Source organism: Columba livia, chromosome 9 (assembly GCF_036013475.1).
Source record: "Columba livia isolate bColLiv1 breed racing homer chromosome 9, bColLiv1.pat.W.v2, whole genome shotgun sequence".
NCBI lineage: Eukaryota > Metazoa > Chordata > Aves > Columbiformes > Columbidae > Columba > Columba livia.
In genome coordinates this window covers 20391668-20409874 of record NC_088610.1, presented here as the reverse complement: position 1 = coordinate 20409874, position 18207 = coordinate 20391668, and the positions used below count along the sequence as shown (strand labels likewise).

The 18207-nt window shown below is 56.6% G+C and overlaps 1 protein-coding gene across 1 annotated transcript; it reads right to left on the bottom strand.

Annotated features, from left to right (window-relative positions):
* Positions 1-5605: 5605 nt before the first annotated feature.
* On the bottom strand, positions 5606-16399 carry PTTG1IP (PTTG1 interacting protein). Its single transcript, XM_065074226.1, has 7 exons — positions 16203-16399; positions 12814-12866; positions 10820-10928; positions 8219-8324; positions 8049-8114; positions 7612-7658; positions 5606-6377 (listed from the first exon to the last, which is right to left on the bottom strand). Exons 1-7 carry the CDS (start codon positions 16282-16284, stop codon positions 6334-6336), a joined length of 507 nt encoding a protein of 168 aa, XP_064930298.1. The 5' UTR covers positions 16285-16399; the 3' UTR covers positions 5606-6333.
* Positions 16400-18207: the final 1808 nt, after the last annotated feature.

Genomic DNA, 18207 nt, shown 5'->3' with positions numbered 1-18207 from the left:
GTTTTGCTTCATTCTGGTTTGATGGGGTTATTGTGCACTGAGCACCCGTCCCTGCCCAAGCTCCTGGGGGTCTGTTGTTCCAGGCCGTTGGCTGTGGGGTCTTGAATCTGGGCAGGAACAACCCCAGGTTCCAGTGTAAGTTGGGGAATGAGCTGTTGGAGAGCAGTGTAGGGGAAAGGGACCTGGGGGTCCTGGGGACAGCAGGGTGAGCATGAGCCAGCACTGTGCCCTTGTGGCCAGGAAGGCCAATGGTACCTGGGGTGGGTTAGAAGGGGGTGGTCGGTAGGTCAGAGAGGTTCTCCTGCCCCTCTGCTCTGCCCTGGGGAGACCACACCTGGAATCTTGTGTCCAGTGGTGGCCCCTCAGTTCCAGCAGGACAGGGAACTGCTGGAGAGAGTCCAGCGCAGCCACCAAGATGCTGAAGGGAGTGGAGCATCTCCCGGGTGAGGAAAGGCTGAGGGAGCTGGGGCTCTGGAGCTGGACAAGAGGAGACTGAGGGGTGACTCATTCCTGGGGATCAATATGGAAAGGGGGAGTGTCAGGAGGATGGAGCCAGGCTCTTCTGGGTGACAACCAGTGACAGGACAAGGGGCAATGGGTGCAAACTGGAACACAGGAGGTTCCACTTAAATTTGAGAAGCAACTTGTTCCTGGTGAGGGTGTCAGAGCCTGGCCCAGGCTGCCCAGGGAGGTTGTGGAGTCTCCTTCTGTGCAGACATTCCAACCCGCCTGGACACCTTCCTGTGTAACCTCATCTGGGTGTTCCTGCTCCATGGGGGGATTGCACTGGATGAGCTTTCCAGGTCCCTTCCAGCCCCTGACATTCTGGGATTCTGTGATCTGCACAGTCCAGTAACTTCTGTTGTCCTTTTCCTCCAGCTGACTGGAGGCAGGGCCCCTCTAATTTGTGTTATGCACATTCTATGGGTACGATTTAGAGGTTCCTTCAAGAGGATCAGAATCACTTTTACCCCTTCTGGAGACTGGAGCAGCCGTTTTCCCAGGAGTTTTTCCTTTTAACTCATGTACTGAAGTGCTGAGGGGGGTTTTCCATCCCATCTTCTCATGTCTTCTCCACAATCACATAGGAGAAACCACAGTGTACTCTTTGTGTACTTCTGCTGCCCTCTCTCTTGAGATTGGAATCACCTTCTCCTTATAGCAGAAACATTGCTTGGTACAGGTGGTGAATGCAACCTGTCCTCTCTGAGAGCTTTGATTTCCTGCAACAGCTTTAACAGGTCATCAGATTAACAGGTCCACAGTTGACACCCAAACCCTCAGAGTGGTAGCAAGGCTGTTCTCAGAGTCACCAAGCTGGTTCATCACTTCAGTCACATTTTGTTGAACGTAGCTGCCCAGGACACCAATGCCAATGACCCAGCATATGCCAGTGGTGTCCTTTAGAGAAACCTGTGCCACACGGGTTGTGTACAAAGGTTTCTATCCGGATCTGTCCCCTCCTGACTGTTTGGCCCACAGCTGATTATCTTCCACACAGCTAATTCTCTCAGGAACCAGATACCTCTCTCCACAGTATTCCATTTCCCTGGATGACATACAACAGCTTCCTTGAAGGGCAACCTTGCCTTCATGGCAGTCAGGAGTCTTTCTCTCTTGCAATTGCCCTACCGAGGATCCCATCCTTTGACAGAGATCCCAGCTCTTGGATTCACTGGTGTCCAGTTCCAGACAGTCGACTCCATTGTCCCTGAATTGCAGCATCCAGGTTACCACATTCTCACCCTCGTGACGACCACCGCGGTGTCCCCTGGGTGGTGTCTCTGAGCGAGGCTGGAGCCCATGTCCCCATGGCCAGGAGAGCTGGGGACACGCCAGGCAAGTGGCGCCACCGAGGATCTCGTGTCAGGGCAGGCAGCTGGCAGCAGGGACAACCCTGCTTGCTCCCAAGGGGCTCTGTCCCGGCTCTGGGAAATGCTGCTACTGCCTTGCTGCGGGTGTTCAGAGGCAGAGGGCCCGATTCGTTGATGTGTTCCTGGTCTGTGACGTCCTTGGGGCCTGCGGGAGTGTGGGCCTGGCTCTGTGGGGCCGGGGAAGCTGAGAGCAGGGAGTGTTTGGGGAGAGGTTGCCATCTTGCAGGGCTGAAGCAGCGCTGGAACCCCTGGCCTGCAGAGCCGGGGGCAGTGCCCGCACCAGGACTGGGGAGGGTTCCCAGGCCACACTTGTCTGTCTGGAGACCTTCATCCTTCTCTCCCAGTTCCACAGCCATATCCCCCTCTCTTCCCCAGTTCCATGGGTGCCATATCCCTCCCTCTTACCCAAATCACACAGCTGTATCTCTGTGTTGAACCATTTCCCACACCTGTACCCCTCCTTCTCCCCGATTTCTGGGCAATATCCCACCCTCTCTCCCTCTCCTTCCCATGAGCCATTTCCCTCCCTCTCCCCAAGTCCACAGGCACTCGGCTGCCTCTCCCCGAGTTCACAGGGTCACATCCCTCCCTCCCCCCAGTTCCAACATCCACATTCCTCCCTCTCTGCCAGTTCTTGAGCCGTAACCTTTGCCACAGCCACATCCCTCCCGCTCCCCAGTTCTGCAGCAACAAGCAACCATCCCGCAGAAACCAGGCCCGGCTCCTCTCAGTGTCCCGGTGTTTTTATTGCAGCGGGGCCGGGGTCCCGGCCGCCCCGCTCAGAGGCGCAGCCAGGGGAGACGCTGCGCATGGTCCCCTGAGCCCGGCTCTTCCTCCTGGAGCCTGCGCAGCCACGACGGGTCTTCGCCGGGCTCTGGCAGGTGGAGGAGCCGGCTGTGCCCGTCCCTGTCCCTCTGCCCGGACGGGCTCTGGACACGCTGGCGGGGACCGGGGTGGCTGCGCTCCCCACTGCCAGCAGAGAGTGTCCGGCGCTGGGGACCGCCGGGGCCCCGCTGCTGCTGCTGCTGCCGCCTCTGCCGCCACGGCCCCTGTCCCGCGTAGGGATGGAAGCGGCCGTGGCGACGGGCGGCCACCCCGTCACCATCATCCTCCAGCTGCAGGAGGCGGATGGCCATGATGGGGCCCCGGCAGAGCGGGCAGGTGGCAGCTGCGGCACTGGCAGCCCAGCGCTGGATGCAGGCACGGCAGAACGTGTGCCAGCACGGGGCCACACCAGCGGGGGCTGCCAAGGGACCGCGGCACATGGGGCACGTGTCCCCCCGCCGGCACCGCCTGGCAGCTGGTGGCACCGCTGGGTCAGGCCCGGATGACTCCATTGCTGCTGGTGCGACTTGGTTTCCTGGGACTTGGTGTGTTCTCTGCTGCTCACAGGACTCGGTGACCTCAGCTGCTGCTGGTACGAGGTGTCTTCTCAGAGCTGGAGGCACTTGGTGTCTGCCACTAGCAGGACTTGGTGTCTTCTCTGCTGCTGCCGGGACTTTGTGTCCTCCCCGATGCTGCCCGGATTTGATGTCCTCTCAGCTGCTGGCGGGACCTGATGTCTCGTCTGCTGCCGGCAGGACCTGATGTCTGTCACTGGTGCAACGCGAGGGCTCAGGTTCCGCTGGCGGGACTCGGTGGCCGCTCGGCTGCTGGCCGGTCACAGCGTCTGGTGCCGCTGGCAGGACTCAATGGCTCGGGTGCTGCCCGCAGGACTCGACGTCTCGTGTGCCGCTGGCAGCATGTGACACTGGCTTTTATTGGCGCCCACCGCAAGTGACGTCATGGGGTGACTGTGACTCTGGTGACGTCACAGGGCTCTCAGGGACACACCTGGGGACACACCCAGGAGCTCCCCAGCCTCAGACAGACCCTGTGATGCAAAGCCCACCTGGCAGGGGCTCCAGGGGTGGCCTCAGCACTGCTGGTCACTCCCTGATCTGCTGCCGATGCTCCTCCTTGTGCAGCCCAGGACACCCTTGGCCGTCCTGGCTGGCTCAGGCTCAATGTGGTGTCCAGCAGGACCCCCAGGGCTCCTCTGCAGAGCTGCACCCCAGCGTGTCCTGGGGCCCGGGGCTGTTCCTTCCCAGGGCAGGATTGTGCGTGTCCCTTGGTGCACTCGGGAGTGTCGTGGTTTAACCCAAACTAGCAATATATCCATGATAACCCCTCACTCGGTCCCCCCACCCCACAGACAGGGGAGAGAACTGAAAGGGAAGGGAGAAACTTGGAATGAGATAAACACACTTGAATAAAATTACAAAATACTAGCGCACTACTAGGAAATATATATATATAAAATCAAAATGGAATATGAAATAAGATACTCACTGCAGTTTCTCATGAACTCCATCCGCACCGAGCAGCCGGTCCCAGGCAGTTCAGGCAGTTCAGAGATCAGAAGGTCTCCCCTCAGCTCCTGTTCTCCAGCTGAACCCCCCAGGTCCCTCAGCCGCTCCCATCACACTTGTGCTCCAGCCCCTCACCAGCTCCGTTCCCTTCTCTCCACTCGCTCCAGCACCTCAAGGCCTTTCTTGGCGTGAGGGGCCCAAAACTGCCCCCGGGATTCGCGGTTTGGCCTCCCCAGGTCCCAGCACAGGGACGGTCACTGCCCTGGGCCTGCTGGCCACACCAGTGCTGGTACCAGCCAGGATGCTGGTGGCCTCTTGGCCACCTGGGCACACGCTGGCTCATGTTCAGCCGCTGGCACCAACATCCCCAGGGCCTTTTCCTCCAGGCACTTTCCAGCCGCTCCTCCCCAGCCTTCAGCGTTCATGGGGTTGTTGTGACCCAAGTGCAGGACCCAGCACTTGTCCTTGTTGAACCTCAGACAATTGGCCTCAGCCCATTGATCCAGCTGGTCCAGATCCCTCTGCAGAGCCTTCCCATCCTCCAGCAGATCAACACTCCCATCCAATTTGATGTTACCTACAAACTTACTAAGGGTGCACTTGATCCCCTCATCCAGATCATTGATGAAGAGATTAAACAGAACTGGCCCCAGTACTCAGCCCTGGGGACACCACTCGTGACCGGCCAACAACTGGATTTGGCTCCTTTCACCACAACTCTTTGGGCCCGGCCCTCCAGCCAGTTCTTTACCCAGTGAAGATTATGACCTGCAGGTCCTGTGTCTCTGAGTATCCTTGCAAACGCTGGGTAGACCCCAGCAGCAGCCGGGTTTCACAGCTGGGTTACCTTCAGCTCGGGCACTGTGTGCAAGGGCTGTACGCCTGGCAATGCAAACAGCATTTCACACGAGCCCACCCACAGAAACACTGCAGAGGTACTCACCCCCCAGCAGAAGGCAACGGTCAACTTTTCTCAGACAAAACTATCGAGGTAGATACATTCCCTCACACTGCAAAGCCTTTTTGGTCCAGCACAGGACCACACAAACGCAGTCAGCTCCCATCCTCTTTTCCCCAACCCCAGGTCCCTCACACAGGCTGCACAGTGCAGAGTTTGGGCTGTGTCCCCAAGAGCCCCCAGGCCACTTAGAGAAGGGCTCTTGGGTGCCAGGGGACACAGGCCAAGCAGTTACTCCCAAGACTCAGTTTTCCCAACACCTGAACATCTCCACAGACTCCTTCCAAGCCCAGCAAGAGCTCTGTGCGGCCTTGCTTCTGCCTCCCCCAGCGACCCCGTCGAGGCCACGTCACAGTGATGACTCCATCAGCCAATGCTGCCAGCCCATACCTGGTGCGGATGCAGAATTAAACTCTTTCAGGTTAGGATAGTAATCAAATCATTTTAATATATAGTCAATAAGTTGTAAATGCAATCGAATCCTACAGCATTGCTACCAGCCGTGGCCATGGCGCCCGGGAGACCACCCTTCTCGAAAGGCACAGAGAGGTAGGAGAGTTGGGGCATTTCCCCAGATTAGTTGCAAGCGAGAACGTGCACATGGAACCTTCCTCTTGGAGGCCTGAGACAATCAGAAACTTGTGCGTTGTGCAAGGAATGCAAATGTGCTGTACAGGCACCTGGAGTGACAGCCAAGGCCTCCTGCTGACCAATGAGCCAAGAAACTCTTGCTGGTTTTTGCCTATACTAAAAGAAAAAAAAATGAAAGAAAAGGGGGGACAGAAGAGGCTGGTGCTGTGTGCATGAAGGGTATTTGGAGAGGCAGGAGCGAGAGAGATGCACAAGGCTGCTTTAGCCCTTGGCTGGGGACAAGGACTGTTATTTGCGTTGCTTAGGACTCCGTTACCACCCCAGGGGTCAGTGAGAAGAAATGTGTCATCCTTTAACATTGCCACCACGTTTTCCTGCACCAGCAGAGCAAGAGAAAAGCTCCGGAGCAAACCAAGCATCTGGAGTGGGGACAACGGTGTCACCAAGCATTTGGCTCATCTTCTGTGGCACCACAGTGGTCTCCTCGTGGCGGGGGAAGCATGGAGTCCTGTGGCCCTGCAGAAGGCACTGTTCACCGGGGTGGGCAGGTCCAGAGATGCTAGTTCTCAAATTTCGCATAGGGGTTCTCTTCCTTGAACAGGCCTAGAAGAGAAAAGAGCATCGTTCAGACAGCAGCTGCCCTGCCAGCCACAGCCAGCAAGAAACCTCATTCTTGGTAACAACTCTGTCTTTCATGCTTCATCCAGTGCTGCAGCCCTCCCGAAAGAATGGCTTTCGCTCAAGCTGTGCACGCGGTCAGCCCTCTTGCGCTCTCCTCCTCTGCACAAGAGGACAGAGCCATTAAGAAGCTCAACCTCATGGCAAACTCCTCTCCCATGCAGTCCAAAGTCTAGGTAAAGCAGCAGGACTGATCGCCCAGAGCACCCCTTCTGCAGGATCCGTCTGTTGGGCTGAATCGGCAGCAAAGAGCACACACCCAAATGAAATTAACACTCTTTTTAGACTTGCTCCCCTGCTCTTACATCCACAACTAGGAGACAGCAAGGCAGGGGATGGGGCTGACCTGTGGTGCGTGACAAGCCCCCGTGTCACTCCACTGGCTGCTTTCCCAGCCCCAGCCCAACACTTTTAGAATCACAGAATCATTTTGGTTGCAAAAGACCCTCCAGACCACCTGAGCTTATGGAATTATTTGCTGTGCCGCTTCTGGTAGAACTTGGTCAGAAACTGCTCGTATAGAATTCACTTCTCCTAAGTAAGTTTGCTCAGTGTAACTTCTGCAAGCTGTGAAACTTTGAACTTTCTGCTTCCTTAAGTTAAAAAGGCCTCAGAGTCTTCAAGCTGGAAGATCAGGGTAGCTGCAGCCCTGGAGAGAAGACTCTAATTTTGCAACTGGCCCCAAGTGACACACGGGGGGCAGGGGCTGGGATTGGGGGGTAGAATTGTTCAAGTCTTTTCCTGCTGAGGGTCCCTGTCCAGGAGGCACCAGCTCGAGCTGCTCTACGCTGTGCCTTGGGAATAAATTATTGACTTTAGAGGAATTTCTGGAATCCATGCCCGAGTCTGCAGGAAACCCAGGGAAAGGAACTCCTCCAACAAGCGGGCAGCAGCTGCAGGCAGACGAAGGGTCTCCAGCTTCCCCTGTGGCCCCTCAAAGCCAGAGATCACCATGCTCAGCATGTGTGAGCCCGGCTGCTCCCTGCTCCATGATGGGGCCCCTCCCCAGCTCCCCCCTTCCTTCCAAGCCGCTGTTCCCCTCAGGCACACACAGCCGAATCTCCAGGTCTCCTCTGCAGCTGTAACCACAGCTAGGAACACAGCTACCGAGGCTGCTCCATCTAAAGCTTAGCTTGAATTGCTCATGTCAGCACTGTACCGTATTTTCTTCGGATTTCATCATGCCGTGATTTCATCTCTGCTCTCCTGCAAGAAGCAAACAGAAAAACCACCAGTTAGTGACTGGTGATACAAAACCAGGCAAGAGAAGCTACAGCTCCTTGCTTCTTTCCAAGCTGGGGAGCCCCAGGCTGCCAGCTTTGCTCAGCACCCCCACCTCCCCAAGACACTGGGGACCACCAGCACCCACACACGCCAGCAACCCTCAGGATGTCGGATACACAACACTGTCGTGATGCTGCAACCACAAGTCACCCCAGAAAGACATTGCTGGTGAGGTTTGCGTTTGAGTGAGGGCTGAAGCAGCCACTGACCACGTGTCGAGCCCCACGTGCCTCCTGGCATCACGTCTGATGGCACAGACAGGAGCCAAATCCTTCTGTAGCCGGAGGCGGCGTGGCTGCAGGACAAGCTCACCTCTCCTCCTGCCGCACCCGCCTCTTCTCACGCTCCCTGGCTGCTCTCTCCTCATCCTTGTCTGGCCTGACGGACAGAAGAGCCTGTTAGCGCTTGGCACTCAGTTCTGCAACAGCACGTGGCTGCAGCTGAGACACTCTGAGTAAACAGGGAACCCCTCCGATACTTGCTTTTTGCTCTTTTTCTTACAACAGCAGCAGCAGCAGCAGACGCCCAGCATGATGAGGATTGTTCCTCCCACCACGGACATCGCAATGATCAGGGCTTCGAAGTTCACTAAAAGATTTGACAACACACATTTAGCACACAAATGCGTGGCTGCCTGGAGTTACAATATTTACAGGCACGTAGCTCCAGTAACCAGCAGCTTTGGTCACTGGGCTGGAGACATGTAACAGCCTGGGAAAGCAGGATGGACATCATTACCTACACGGAGACCAGATGTTGGCACCAGCACGTACCACATACACACCAACTGCATATATGCAGCTGCAGAGCATGGTGCTCAGTTACTGGCGATGAAGAAGGGCAAGAAGGGACGCACTCGGGTCAAACTCCTCCAGCAGGAACAGGAGCAAAGCCCTCTTAATCACTAACCCAGGTGAACAGTGACCCATGAAGGGATCCTGCAGTGCCGGGATCCTTTCCTGCTGGAACGCAGGCTTGCAGAGAGGGACCTGGGAGTCCTGGTGGACAACAGGGTGACCATGAGCCACCAGTGTGCCCTGTGGCAAACGGTACCTGGGGTGCATGAGGAAGAGTGTGCCCAGCAGGTCGAGGGAGGTTGGAGGGTCATCCTCCCCCTCTGATCTGCCCTGGTGAGGCCACAGCTGGAGTTTCGTGTCCAGTTTTGGGTCCCCAGTTTAAGAAGGACAAGGAATTACTGGAGGGATTCCAGCAAGATGCTGAGGGGTCTGGAGCATCTTTCTTGTGAGGAAAGGCTGAGAGAGCCCAAACTATTCTATGATTCAAAGATGGGATTGGAGACCTGCCTGTCCCCAGCACTGTCTCACCCTGCAGCAAGGTGAAGCTTTCCCTGGCTGCACTGCCACAGACCCACCGAGTCTGACCCCAGGACCAGAAGTCAGCCCAGTGGGGCCGAGACAAACCCAAATGGGCTCTTCAGCTCAAAAGGGAGTATTGGTGCTTCTGAAACCTTGGCTTTCAGGGCAAGCCTGGGGTTCAGATCACCAGGAGCTCCTCCACCTCATGATAAAGGCTGAAGTCACACACGCCAAAAATGCAGACTCATTTAAGAGCTAATCTCTCACAGGACTAATCTCTAAAGCGAGTTTCACAAGTTAAGGAATGCATTCTTCTATAATGGAACCTTTTGTGAAGCTACTCACATACAAACTAGTATTTCAGGGTCCTACCCAAGGCTCAGAAAAGCATGCTGTAGTGCTCACAAAGAGGAGATTCTTCCTCCAGAGGGTATTGGAGTGGTTTCAACTCTCTTGTGGGTAGAGGAGAGGGTGCAGCCTCAAGCACAACACATGTCAGATGACCACAGTTCAACTCCAAACTCCCCATCAAGGGGACAGGCAAGAAAAATCAAGCCCCAGCCCCCAAAAGCTGAGTCCTGGCTGAACTCACCAGGCACTCACCAAGGCTGGTCTAAACAAGACACTCATTTCTGCAGAAAAGCACCAGGAAATGGAGCACCATCCTTGGTGCTCCTTGAAAAGCAGCCAACAGCCAGCTGTTGGTTGGAAAAAGGTCCTGCAGGTGACCTGGCTGCAGGCAGCTCATGCAGGGCTAGTTTTGGAAGGGGGTGTTTTCTCAGGTGGGAAAGAGCTGAGCAGGACCACAGCACACTCAGCACTAGAAGCCTAAGCAAGGCCTCCAGAGAACCAGTGAATCATTTTGGTTGGAAGAGGTGCTCGAGTCCAACCATAACCCAACTCCAGCACTGCCCCATGTCCCTGAGAACCTCATGTCCGTCTGTCCAACCCTGCAGGGATGGTGACTCCAGCACTGCCCTGGGCAGCCTGTTCCAATGCCCCACAGCCCTTTGGGGAAGAAATTGTTCCCCACATCCAACCTCAACCTCCCCTGGCGCAACTTGAGGCCGTTTCCTCTGCTCCTGGCGCTTGTTCCTGGGGAGCAGAGCCCGACCCCCCTGGCTCCAAGCTCCTTTCAGGCAGTTCAGAGATCAAAAGGTCTCCCCTCAGCTCCTGTTCTCCAGCTGAACCCCCAGGTCCCTCAGCCGCTCCCATCACACTTGTGCTCCAGCCCCTCACCAGCTCCATTCCCTTCTCTCCACTCGCTCCAGCACCTCAAGGCCTTTCTTGTCCTGAGGGGCCCAAAACTGCCCCCGGGATTCGCAGTTTGTCCTCCCCAGGTCCCAGCACAGGGACGGTCACTGCCCCGGGCCTGCTGGCCACACCAGTGCTGGTACCAGCCAGGATGCTGGTGGCCTCTTGGCCACCTGGGCACATGCCGGCTCATGTTCAGCTGCTGTCACCAACACTCCCAGGTCCTTGTTCCCAGGCGCCAGCCTCGTGCAGAAGCCTCCATCACACCAAAGCAGGAGGAACCTATTCAGAGCAGCACTAAGTCCGGCAGGTCCTTCTTGCCAGAAGGCAGGAAACTGCTCACACTGTGCCTTCTCGCCCACGCTTCAGGAAGTTTGCAGAAACTGACTGACTCCAGCCTGTCACTGGTACACCGGCAGCGAGAAAGGGAGGCTGGGGAAAACTCCCGTTCCCACCGGTGTGAGCAGCAGGCGGTGCCGTTTAGCAGCTGTTGCTTGAGCGCGATCTACTCACCCCAGCAGACTCCCCAGCGCGCGGAGCGGAGCTCACAGAGGTCGGACGGTGGGAGGACTCTTCGGACTGGGTACTCCACACACCTCCCGCTGCTGGCGCACCACAGACACTGGGAGACAGGAACCAGGCAGCACAGCGTTACTGGTGCACAGCAGCACTGCCAGCTCGCCATGGCAACAGGGTCCCAGCCACCTGCTCCCAGGGACCAAGTACCACCCAGCAGTACCAGGATGCTCAGGAGTAACAGTTGTGTTCAGTCAGCACGGGCTTGCCCCTAGCAGCAGAGGCATTCCTTATGGGGAAAAGCTGAGGGAGCTGAGGCTCTGGAGCTGGAGAAGAGGAGACTGAGGGGTGACTCATACATGGGGATCAATATGGAAAGGGGGAGTGTCAGGAGGATGAAGCCAGGCTCTTCTCGGTGACAACCAGTGACAGGACAAGGGGCAATGGGTGCAAACTGGAACACAGGAGGTTCCACTTAAATTTGAGAAGAAACTTCTTCATGGTGAGGGTGGCAGAGCCTGGCCCAGGCTGCCCAGGGGGGTTGTGGAGTCTCCTTCTCTGCAGACATTCCAACCCGCCCGGACACCTTCCTGTGTAACCTCATCTGGGTGTTCCTGCTCCATGGGGGGATTGTACTGGATGAGCTTTCCAGGGCCCTTCCAGTCCCTGACATTCTGGGATTCTGTGAGTGTAGGTTTACAGAGCAAGCAAGGATCCTGAGAACCCTTCTCCTGGCTTGCATGATGGTGGTAATCACCAAGTCATCATCTCCTTAACAATATTGAGGTTGCATTGAATTTATTTTGCATAACATCTCTGTTTTCAACATGGAATGAGCTTTTGCAGTGGTTTCAGGTCATTGTTGAACCAGCTGACTGGGAAGGCAATGAAAGAAGTGATGGTAACTTGGGGTTTGGTAAATCGGCCACTGTCTGTACTGGGGCTAAGGAACCCCAGGTTCATTTAGCTGTTTTCTCCATTAAGTTGAACATAATACAGCTAATATTTTTGTTTTAATTGGGATTAGATGCTAATAAGGAAAAAGGAGGGTTTTATGCATTTCTTAAAAGTGCTGAAGTGCCACAGAGCTGGCTCAGGCATAAAACCTCCCTGGAAGAGTCAAGTAGAGGATGCTTCTTGTGTTGGCCATGGATTCAGAAGGACAGTGTGTCATTAGATTACATGTGTTTGGTATTTTACGGTTTCACTACAACCTTAAAGTAGAATGTTACTCCCTGAAGAATGAAGTTCTGCAGTTTAAGAAGAAATACTCTGCCATAAAATGTATTCCATAAGAAATTCTGCTGCTGCAGAAAACATGGGGCCTTGCCAGAAACCTTCCCACCCAGGAGAGAGACTGTTTACCTGTTTACCTGCATGCATCATTTTTGGGAAAAGAATCAAGCATTTGAGGCAGGCGCTCAGCACAGAGCTGATGGGCAGAAGAGGTTTGTGGGTGCCTTCACCAGCCTTTCCCAGCCAGACTACCTGCAGCAGCTCTGCACCCTCCGCTCCTGGTGGCTCCAACACCCAACACCGGCATTCAGTTGGGTTTGGTCAAACTGGTTCTGGTGAGATCTCCGAGATCTGACTCAAGTTCAAGTTTGCTGATATTGGAGATAAGGCAGCGGAGGTTGGCAGGACATGGGGACGCAACCTGCACCCACAGACAAGCGGAGGGGCAGTGTGACCAGCTACTCCAGCCTTCTCATCTCTGTCACTGCATGTCCCCCTGTCCCACCTTTGAGGAGGAGCTTTGCAATTCCAGTGCTCAACTCAAAAAGCACACAATAAACCCCAAACGGTTTCTCGCAACCTCTTTCCAGAGCACCAAGCGGGGCTGCCCTCTCCCTGTCATGGGTGGGTGGCACCCACAGTGTGCTCAGGACAATGGCAGGGGAGGGAGGAAACTGCTCCGTAACAGCCCCACAAAGCCCACGCTGTGTGTTCAGACAGCGTGAGAGGTCGGGAGTTTTACTGCTGCTACTTACAGTGACATTTTTCAGACACTCCTCACAGCTCCTGTTCGTATACTGGTGACACTCTACAGGAAGGAAAAAAATAAGACATCTCAGTACTTCTCAGTGGTTTAAACCTCCAGGCTCCTCAGAGCCGGGTCCTGCCCGCTGCAGGAGGTGATCGCTCCCCTCGGAGCGGCAGCAATGCTGGGGAACGCCGCTGTGGGAGCTGCCAGCGTCACCGCACACTCAGTGCCACACTGGGGGACACAAAGGCAAATGGAAGTCATCTGCCTTGTCTGTGCTGACCCAAAGCCCCGAGCTGTGAGCTTGTATCTCCCTAAAAGCCTGAGAATCTGCTGCGGCCGGCGGGCAGGGGGACAGCTGGGGACACAGCTGGGGTGGGTCCACAGGGACTCTGCAAGGACAAGGACAAGCACTGGGCAGGCAGAGCAGTCCCATATCTCCGGGTGACGGAGCAGCTCAAGCAAACAAGCCCCAGACAAGGAAGTTACTGTCAGGGAAAGCAGAAGCAGAGGAGCACAAGGAGGGATACGCAGCTACAGTCCCCACAGGAGCCCACACCCTGTGCCCATGAGTGCTGTGCCCTGCCCCAGCCAACTCCCCAAACCCTCCTTCTGCAGGAAACACTCCAGGTGGAGTCTCCTTCTCTGCAAACGTTCAAACCTGCCTGGACACCTTCCTGTGTAACCTCATCTGGGTGTTCCTGCTCCATGGGGGGACTGCACTGGATGAGCTTTCCAGGTCCCTTCCAATCCCCGACATTCTGCGGTTCTGTGAGGTGATGGGAGCAGCACCGCAGCTGAAATCTGCGCCTGCATTCGGGACCTGTTTCCCCCCCATCTGGCAGAGGAAGCTGCTGCTTTATAGACACGGTGGCACCAGAGCCACCACAGACAATGGCATCCCGGGGATGCGGGTCAGTGGAACAGCTCAGGTCTGAGCGCAGGATGCGGCCCAGCGGGCAGCTCCCGGCCCCACCAGCTCTCTGGGCAAGTCCTCCTACAGAATACTCACCTGCCATTTCTCTGGTGTGCTCCCCCAATCCTCAGGAAGGGTGGTTTGCCAGCCCTTGAGGATCAGCCATTTAAACCTCACCCCCACCTAAAGAGTGTTAGAGGCAGCTTGTTTGACTGTGGTTCGAATACAAAAATCAAACCAAAACAACACAAACCAATGTGCTAGACTACGCAGTAACTGATAGAAGAAGGATCACTGCTTCACAGCACCCTTAATCAGGAAAAAAATAAAAAATCAGTCCCAGAGGTGCTTGTTTTCCACACTCACAAGCAGCAAAGCTGCATTTTCGCTCTCCAGCTGGCAGGAACCCTCAGCTGTGACCCACTGTCACATGCTCTGCGCAGCCCTCCAAACAACTGGGCAATTTATTAACATAGCTCAGATAAGGGTGTTTACACACCGCCCGGAGAGGCCGAGATTGCAGATTTTAAGCACTTCAGGAAGCTGCGTCTTCCCTGTTTCTCCAATCGAGGCCAGAGAAGCGCCGCTGCCCCGAGACTTGCTTACAGTAAGTCACGGAACAGCCGCTCACCGCTCCAAAGCTGCCAGCAGGCAAAAGGAGAGCCTGTGGTTTTAACCGGGCTTCCTACTGACATTGCACTTTCCCCTGGGGTGTCCCCTCTCCTGGCACCCCAGCCAGGATTCATCCTCTGAGCCATTAAGCCAAAGTCACCCCCCTACAGCTGCATGGGAACGGGCCATTTCCAGGAACTTGCATCCCTCCAGGATTGGGGTTTTGCTCCAGGACTGGGGTTCTGTGTGAACGCCCGACCTCAGGGGACCAGCCCACTCACACAGGACAGTGTGAGAAGCACCACAGTCCCCAGGGACAGAGGTGAAACAGCAGTTCTTGCTGTGCTAGAAGCCTCTCACCATTTGGCTACAAGAGAAGAAGTGAATGGCTTGGGGCGGACACAGGACAGCGAAACACACACAGATCCTGGCTCTCTGCCCAACCGGAGCCACCACGCAGGCGTCAGAGGGTTGGTCATCACATGGAGAGCAGCTTTTTCCTCAGAAGAGCGGGCAGACTTCTCGGGACACCCCTGAAGGGGACTGTCCCCACCTTTTGCCAGAGCTTCTCCTCTCCCTGGCATGGCACCCACAGGACTACGCTACATCCTACCCCCACCACGGAGAAGCTGTCGAGCACCTACTGCTCCTCACCCAGCCCTGTCAGCACCCATCGTCTCCCTGTTCCCCCAGCCAGTGTCCCCTGTGCTGAAGGACGGTCTTCTCCCAAGGGCCACTGCTGGGGATGTCCCCCTGCCCAGCATAGCCACCCAGCTCCCGCCTGAGCCCTTGGCACCACTGAACGCACAGCACCATCACGGTGGCAGCTGGAGAAGCCACAGGTAAAGCCTCTCCTGCAGCACACAACTTGCAGAGCACAGCAGGACACACCGGTGCCCCGGGCAGGATCATACCCTGCTGAGCTCCCACGAGGATGTGACCTGACCTCCCGCTCCCACTGCCCAGCTGCATCCCCAAGGCCACACTGGCCACCCTGTGTGTGCCCGGAGCTGCTTCGTCCAAGCCCTCCTTCCGCAGGAAACGCTGCAGGCAATGGGAGCAGCACCACAGCTGAAATCTGCACCCATGGTCAGGACCCGGTTCCCCCCATCTGGCACAGGGAGCCCATGCTGCTATGGACACATTGGCACCAGGGCCACCACAGACGATGGCATCCTGGGGATGTGGGTCAGCGCGGCAGGAGAATTACAGAGTCACAGAATGCCAGGGACTGGAAGAGACCTGGAAAGCTCATCCAGTGCCATCCCCCCATGGAGCAGGAACACCCAGATGAGGTTACACAGGAAGGTGTCCAGGCGGGTTGGAATGTCTGCAGAGAAGGAGACTCCACAACCTCCCTGGGCAGCCTGGGCCAGGCTCTGACACCCTCAGCCCCAACAAGTTTCTTCTCAAATTTAAGTGGAACCTCCTGTGTTCCAGTTTGCACCCATTGCCCCTTGTCCTGTCACTGGTTGTCACCCAGAAGAGCCTGGCTCCATCCTCCTGACACTCCCCCCTTCCATATTGATCCCCAGGAATGAGTCACCCCTCAGTCTCCTCTTCTCCAGCTCCAGAGCCCCAGCTCCCTCAGCCTTTCCTCACCCGGGAGGGCACAGCCCAGGTCTGAGCACAGGACACGGTGGCCCAGTCCAGCCACCCTCCCGGGCTTGTGGGAAGCTCCCAGTGGCCACAGGGCCCCAAGTCCCGCAAAAGTGGGGTCCACAGTCACGGCGAGGTTTCGGGGGGTCCGTCCCCCTCCCCGTGGGGAAGCCGCGGGCAGGACCGGGACCGCAGAGAGTTCGGAGCCGCCGGTCCCCGCAGGGAGGAGCGGCGGGGGTGTCACGGGCCGGGCCCACGGTCTCGCTTACCTGCCGGCCCGTCCTGCGCGGCAGCAGCGGCGGGGAGCAGCGCCAGGGCCAGGGCGGCGCAGAGCGGCAGCAGCGGGACCATGGCGGGGCCTGAATGGGGCCTGGGCCGCCGGGCGCCGCCGCCTATGAAGGGCCGAGCACGGGGGCGGACCGGGGGCGGCCCCGGCGGTCACCGAGCTGGACGGGAAGGGGGAGCCGCGGGGCAGGGCCGGGCTGGGCTGGGGCTGGCTCAGCGGGGCGGGGGGACATACCGCAGCCCCGGGCCCGGCCGCAGGAGGGGGCCAGAGCCCCGCGGGAGCCCCTGTGCCAACCCCGGGCCCCTTCCGCGCCCGGACAGAACGAAGGGGCGGTAGTTTTTGTTGATACATCAGTTCACATGGTCACTGCGATGGGATGAGGCAGTGTAACTTCACTGGAGACTTTGGGTCATGATGAGGTAAAACAAACTGAGACCACACCTGGAATCTCGTGTCCAGTTGTGCCCCCTCAGTTCCAGCAGGACAGGGAACTGCTGGAGAGAGTCCAGCGCAGCCACCAAGATGCTGAAGGGAGTGGAGCATCTCCCGTGTGAGGAAAGGCTGAGGGAGCTGGGGCTCTGGAGCTGGAGAAGAGGAGACTGAAGGGTGACTCATTCCTGGGGATCAATATGGAAAGGGGGAGTGTCAGGAGGATGGAGCCAGGCTCTTCTGGGTGACAACCAGTGATAGGACAAGGGGCAATGGGTGCAAACTGGAACACAGGAGGTTCCACTTAAATAGGAGAAGCAACTTGTTGGGGCTGAGGGTGTCAGAGCCTGGCCCAGGCTGCCCAGGGAGGTTGTGGAGTCTCCTTCTCTGCAGACATTCCAACCCGCCTGGACACCTTCCTGTGTAACCTCATCTGGGTGTTCCTGCTCCATGGGGGGATTGCACTGCATGAGCTTTCCAGGTCCCTTCCAGCCCCTGACACTCTGTGACTCTGCAAAGGAGAGCCCAGCCCTGCAAAGGGGGACTTGGCTTTGTGGAGGCTTAGAGCAAGCCATGAAGGATAAAGGACACTCCAGGACAACCACGATAACGCAGCATCCCAGTGCCCCTGACATGTCTTTGAAACCCTCCCAGCATCATCTGCTGTCACAGAGCAGTAACTTGAGCAAGACTGACTGCAGGGATGCCAGGATCAATAGACAAGCAGCAAGAACTGCAAAAATAGAGACACTTTGCAACGTTTTGCTGTGATTAGCATTTGGCAGCGTGGGTGATTAGTCTGGTTGTGTTGTACCTGTTTGAACGGTGTAAGAACCCTGTGTAAAACCACATTCGGATGCCCCAATTTGTCTGGGACACCTCATGCCCATGAATAAATATTTACCCTTGTGGTTCCATGCTTTGCATCCCAGGCTCTCTCCTTGGTCGGTACAGGCCATTGTGAATTTTCCTGACACACGGAGTGCTGGGCTCTGCCTCCCAGGCAAAGCAAGAAGCCCGCTGTCCTCAAGGCCATGTGTTCACTGTTCGAGATGTGAGAAGCCGCATCAATATAAACAAGGATTTTCGTGTGCTGTAGGTCAAGAATACAGCTGAGTGCTCTCCTGTGCTGCAGCCAGAGAGCTTCACACTCCTTGATTCATGCCCAAGTGATGCAGGCAGCCCAAAAGAAATGGGTTTCCGACTGTCACTGTAAGGAGAGTTGCAAAGCTGCCAGCTCTGGGATCTGGTGTTACCCTAGGCCTATTGGGAACAGGGCAAGAGTATCACTACATGCATATGGCAGGGCAAACCCGCTGTTCCTCCCAGTGCACCTGTCCCAGTTTGCAATCCTGTACCTGGGCCCCCATGGGTGCCATGGGGTGCTGTACCCCCTGGCTGCTACTCCCCTGCCTGGTGGTGACAAACGAAACCACTGTCCCTTGAAGCTAGGTAGGCATGGGGCTCCAGCATAAAGGCACGCTCAGTCCAGGCTAATTCAGAACAAGACCAAGATTTTCCAGGCAAATCCCCAGAGGGAATCACACCCTGACACCATC

What these genes read in the sequence shown, in the direction of transcription:
- PTTG1IP (XM_065074226.1), bottom strand. Translation starts at nt 16,284, where the DNA reads ATGGTCCCGCTGCTGCCGCTCTGCGCCGCCCTGGCCCTGGCGCTGCTC. An exon ending in TGTAAGAAAAAGAGCAAAAA is followed by an intron (nt 8,115 to 8,218) that starts GCAAGTATCGGA and finishes TCTGTCCGTCAG; the next exon opens with GCCAGACAAGGATGAGGAGA. An exon ending in CGGGTGCGGCAGGAGGAGAG is followed by an intron (nt 7,659 to 8,048) that starts GTGAGCTTGTCC and finishes TGCTTCTTGCAG; the next exon opens with GAGAGCAGAGATGAAATCAC.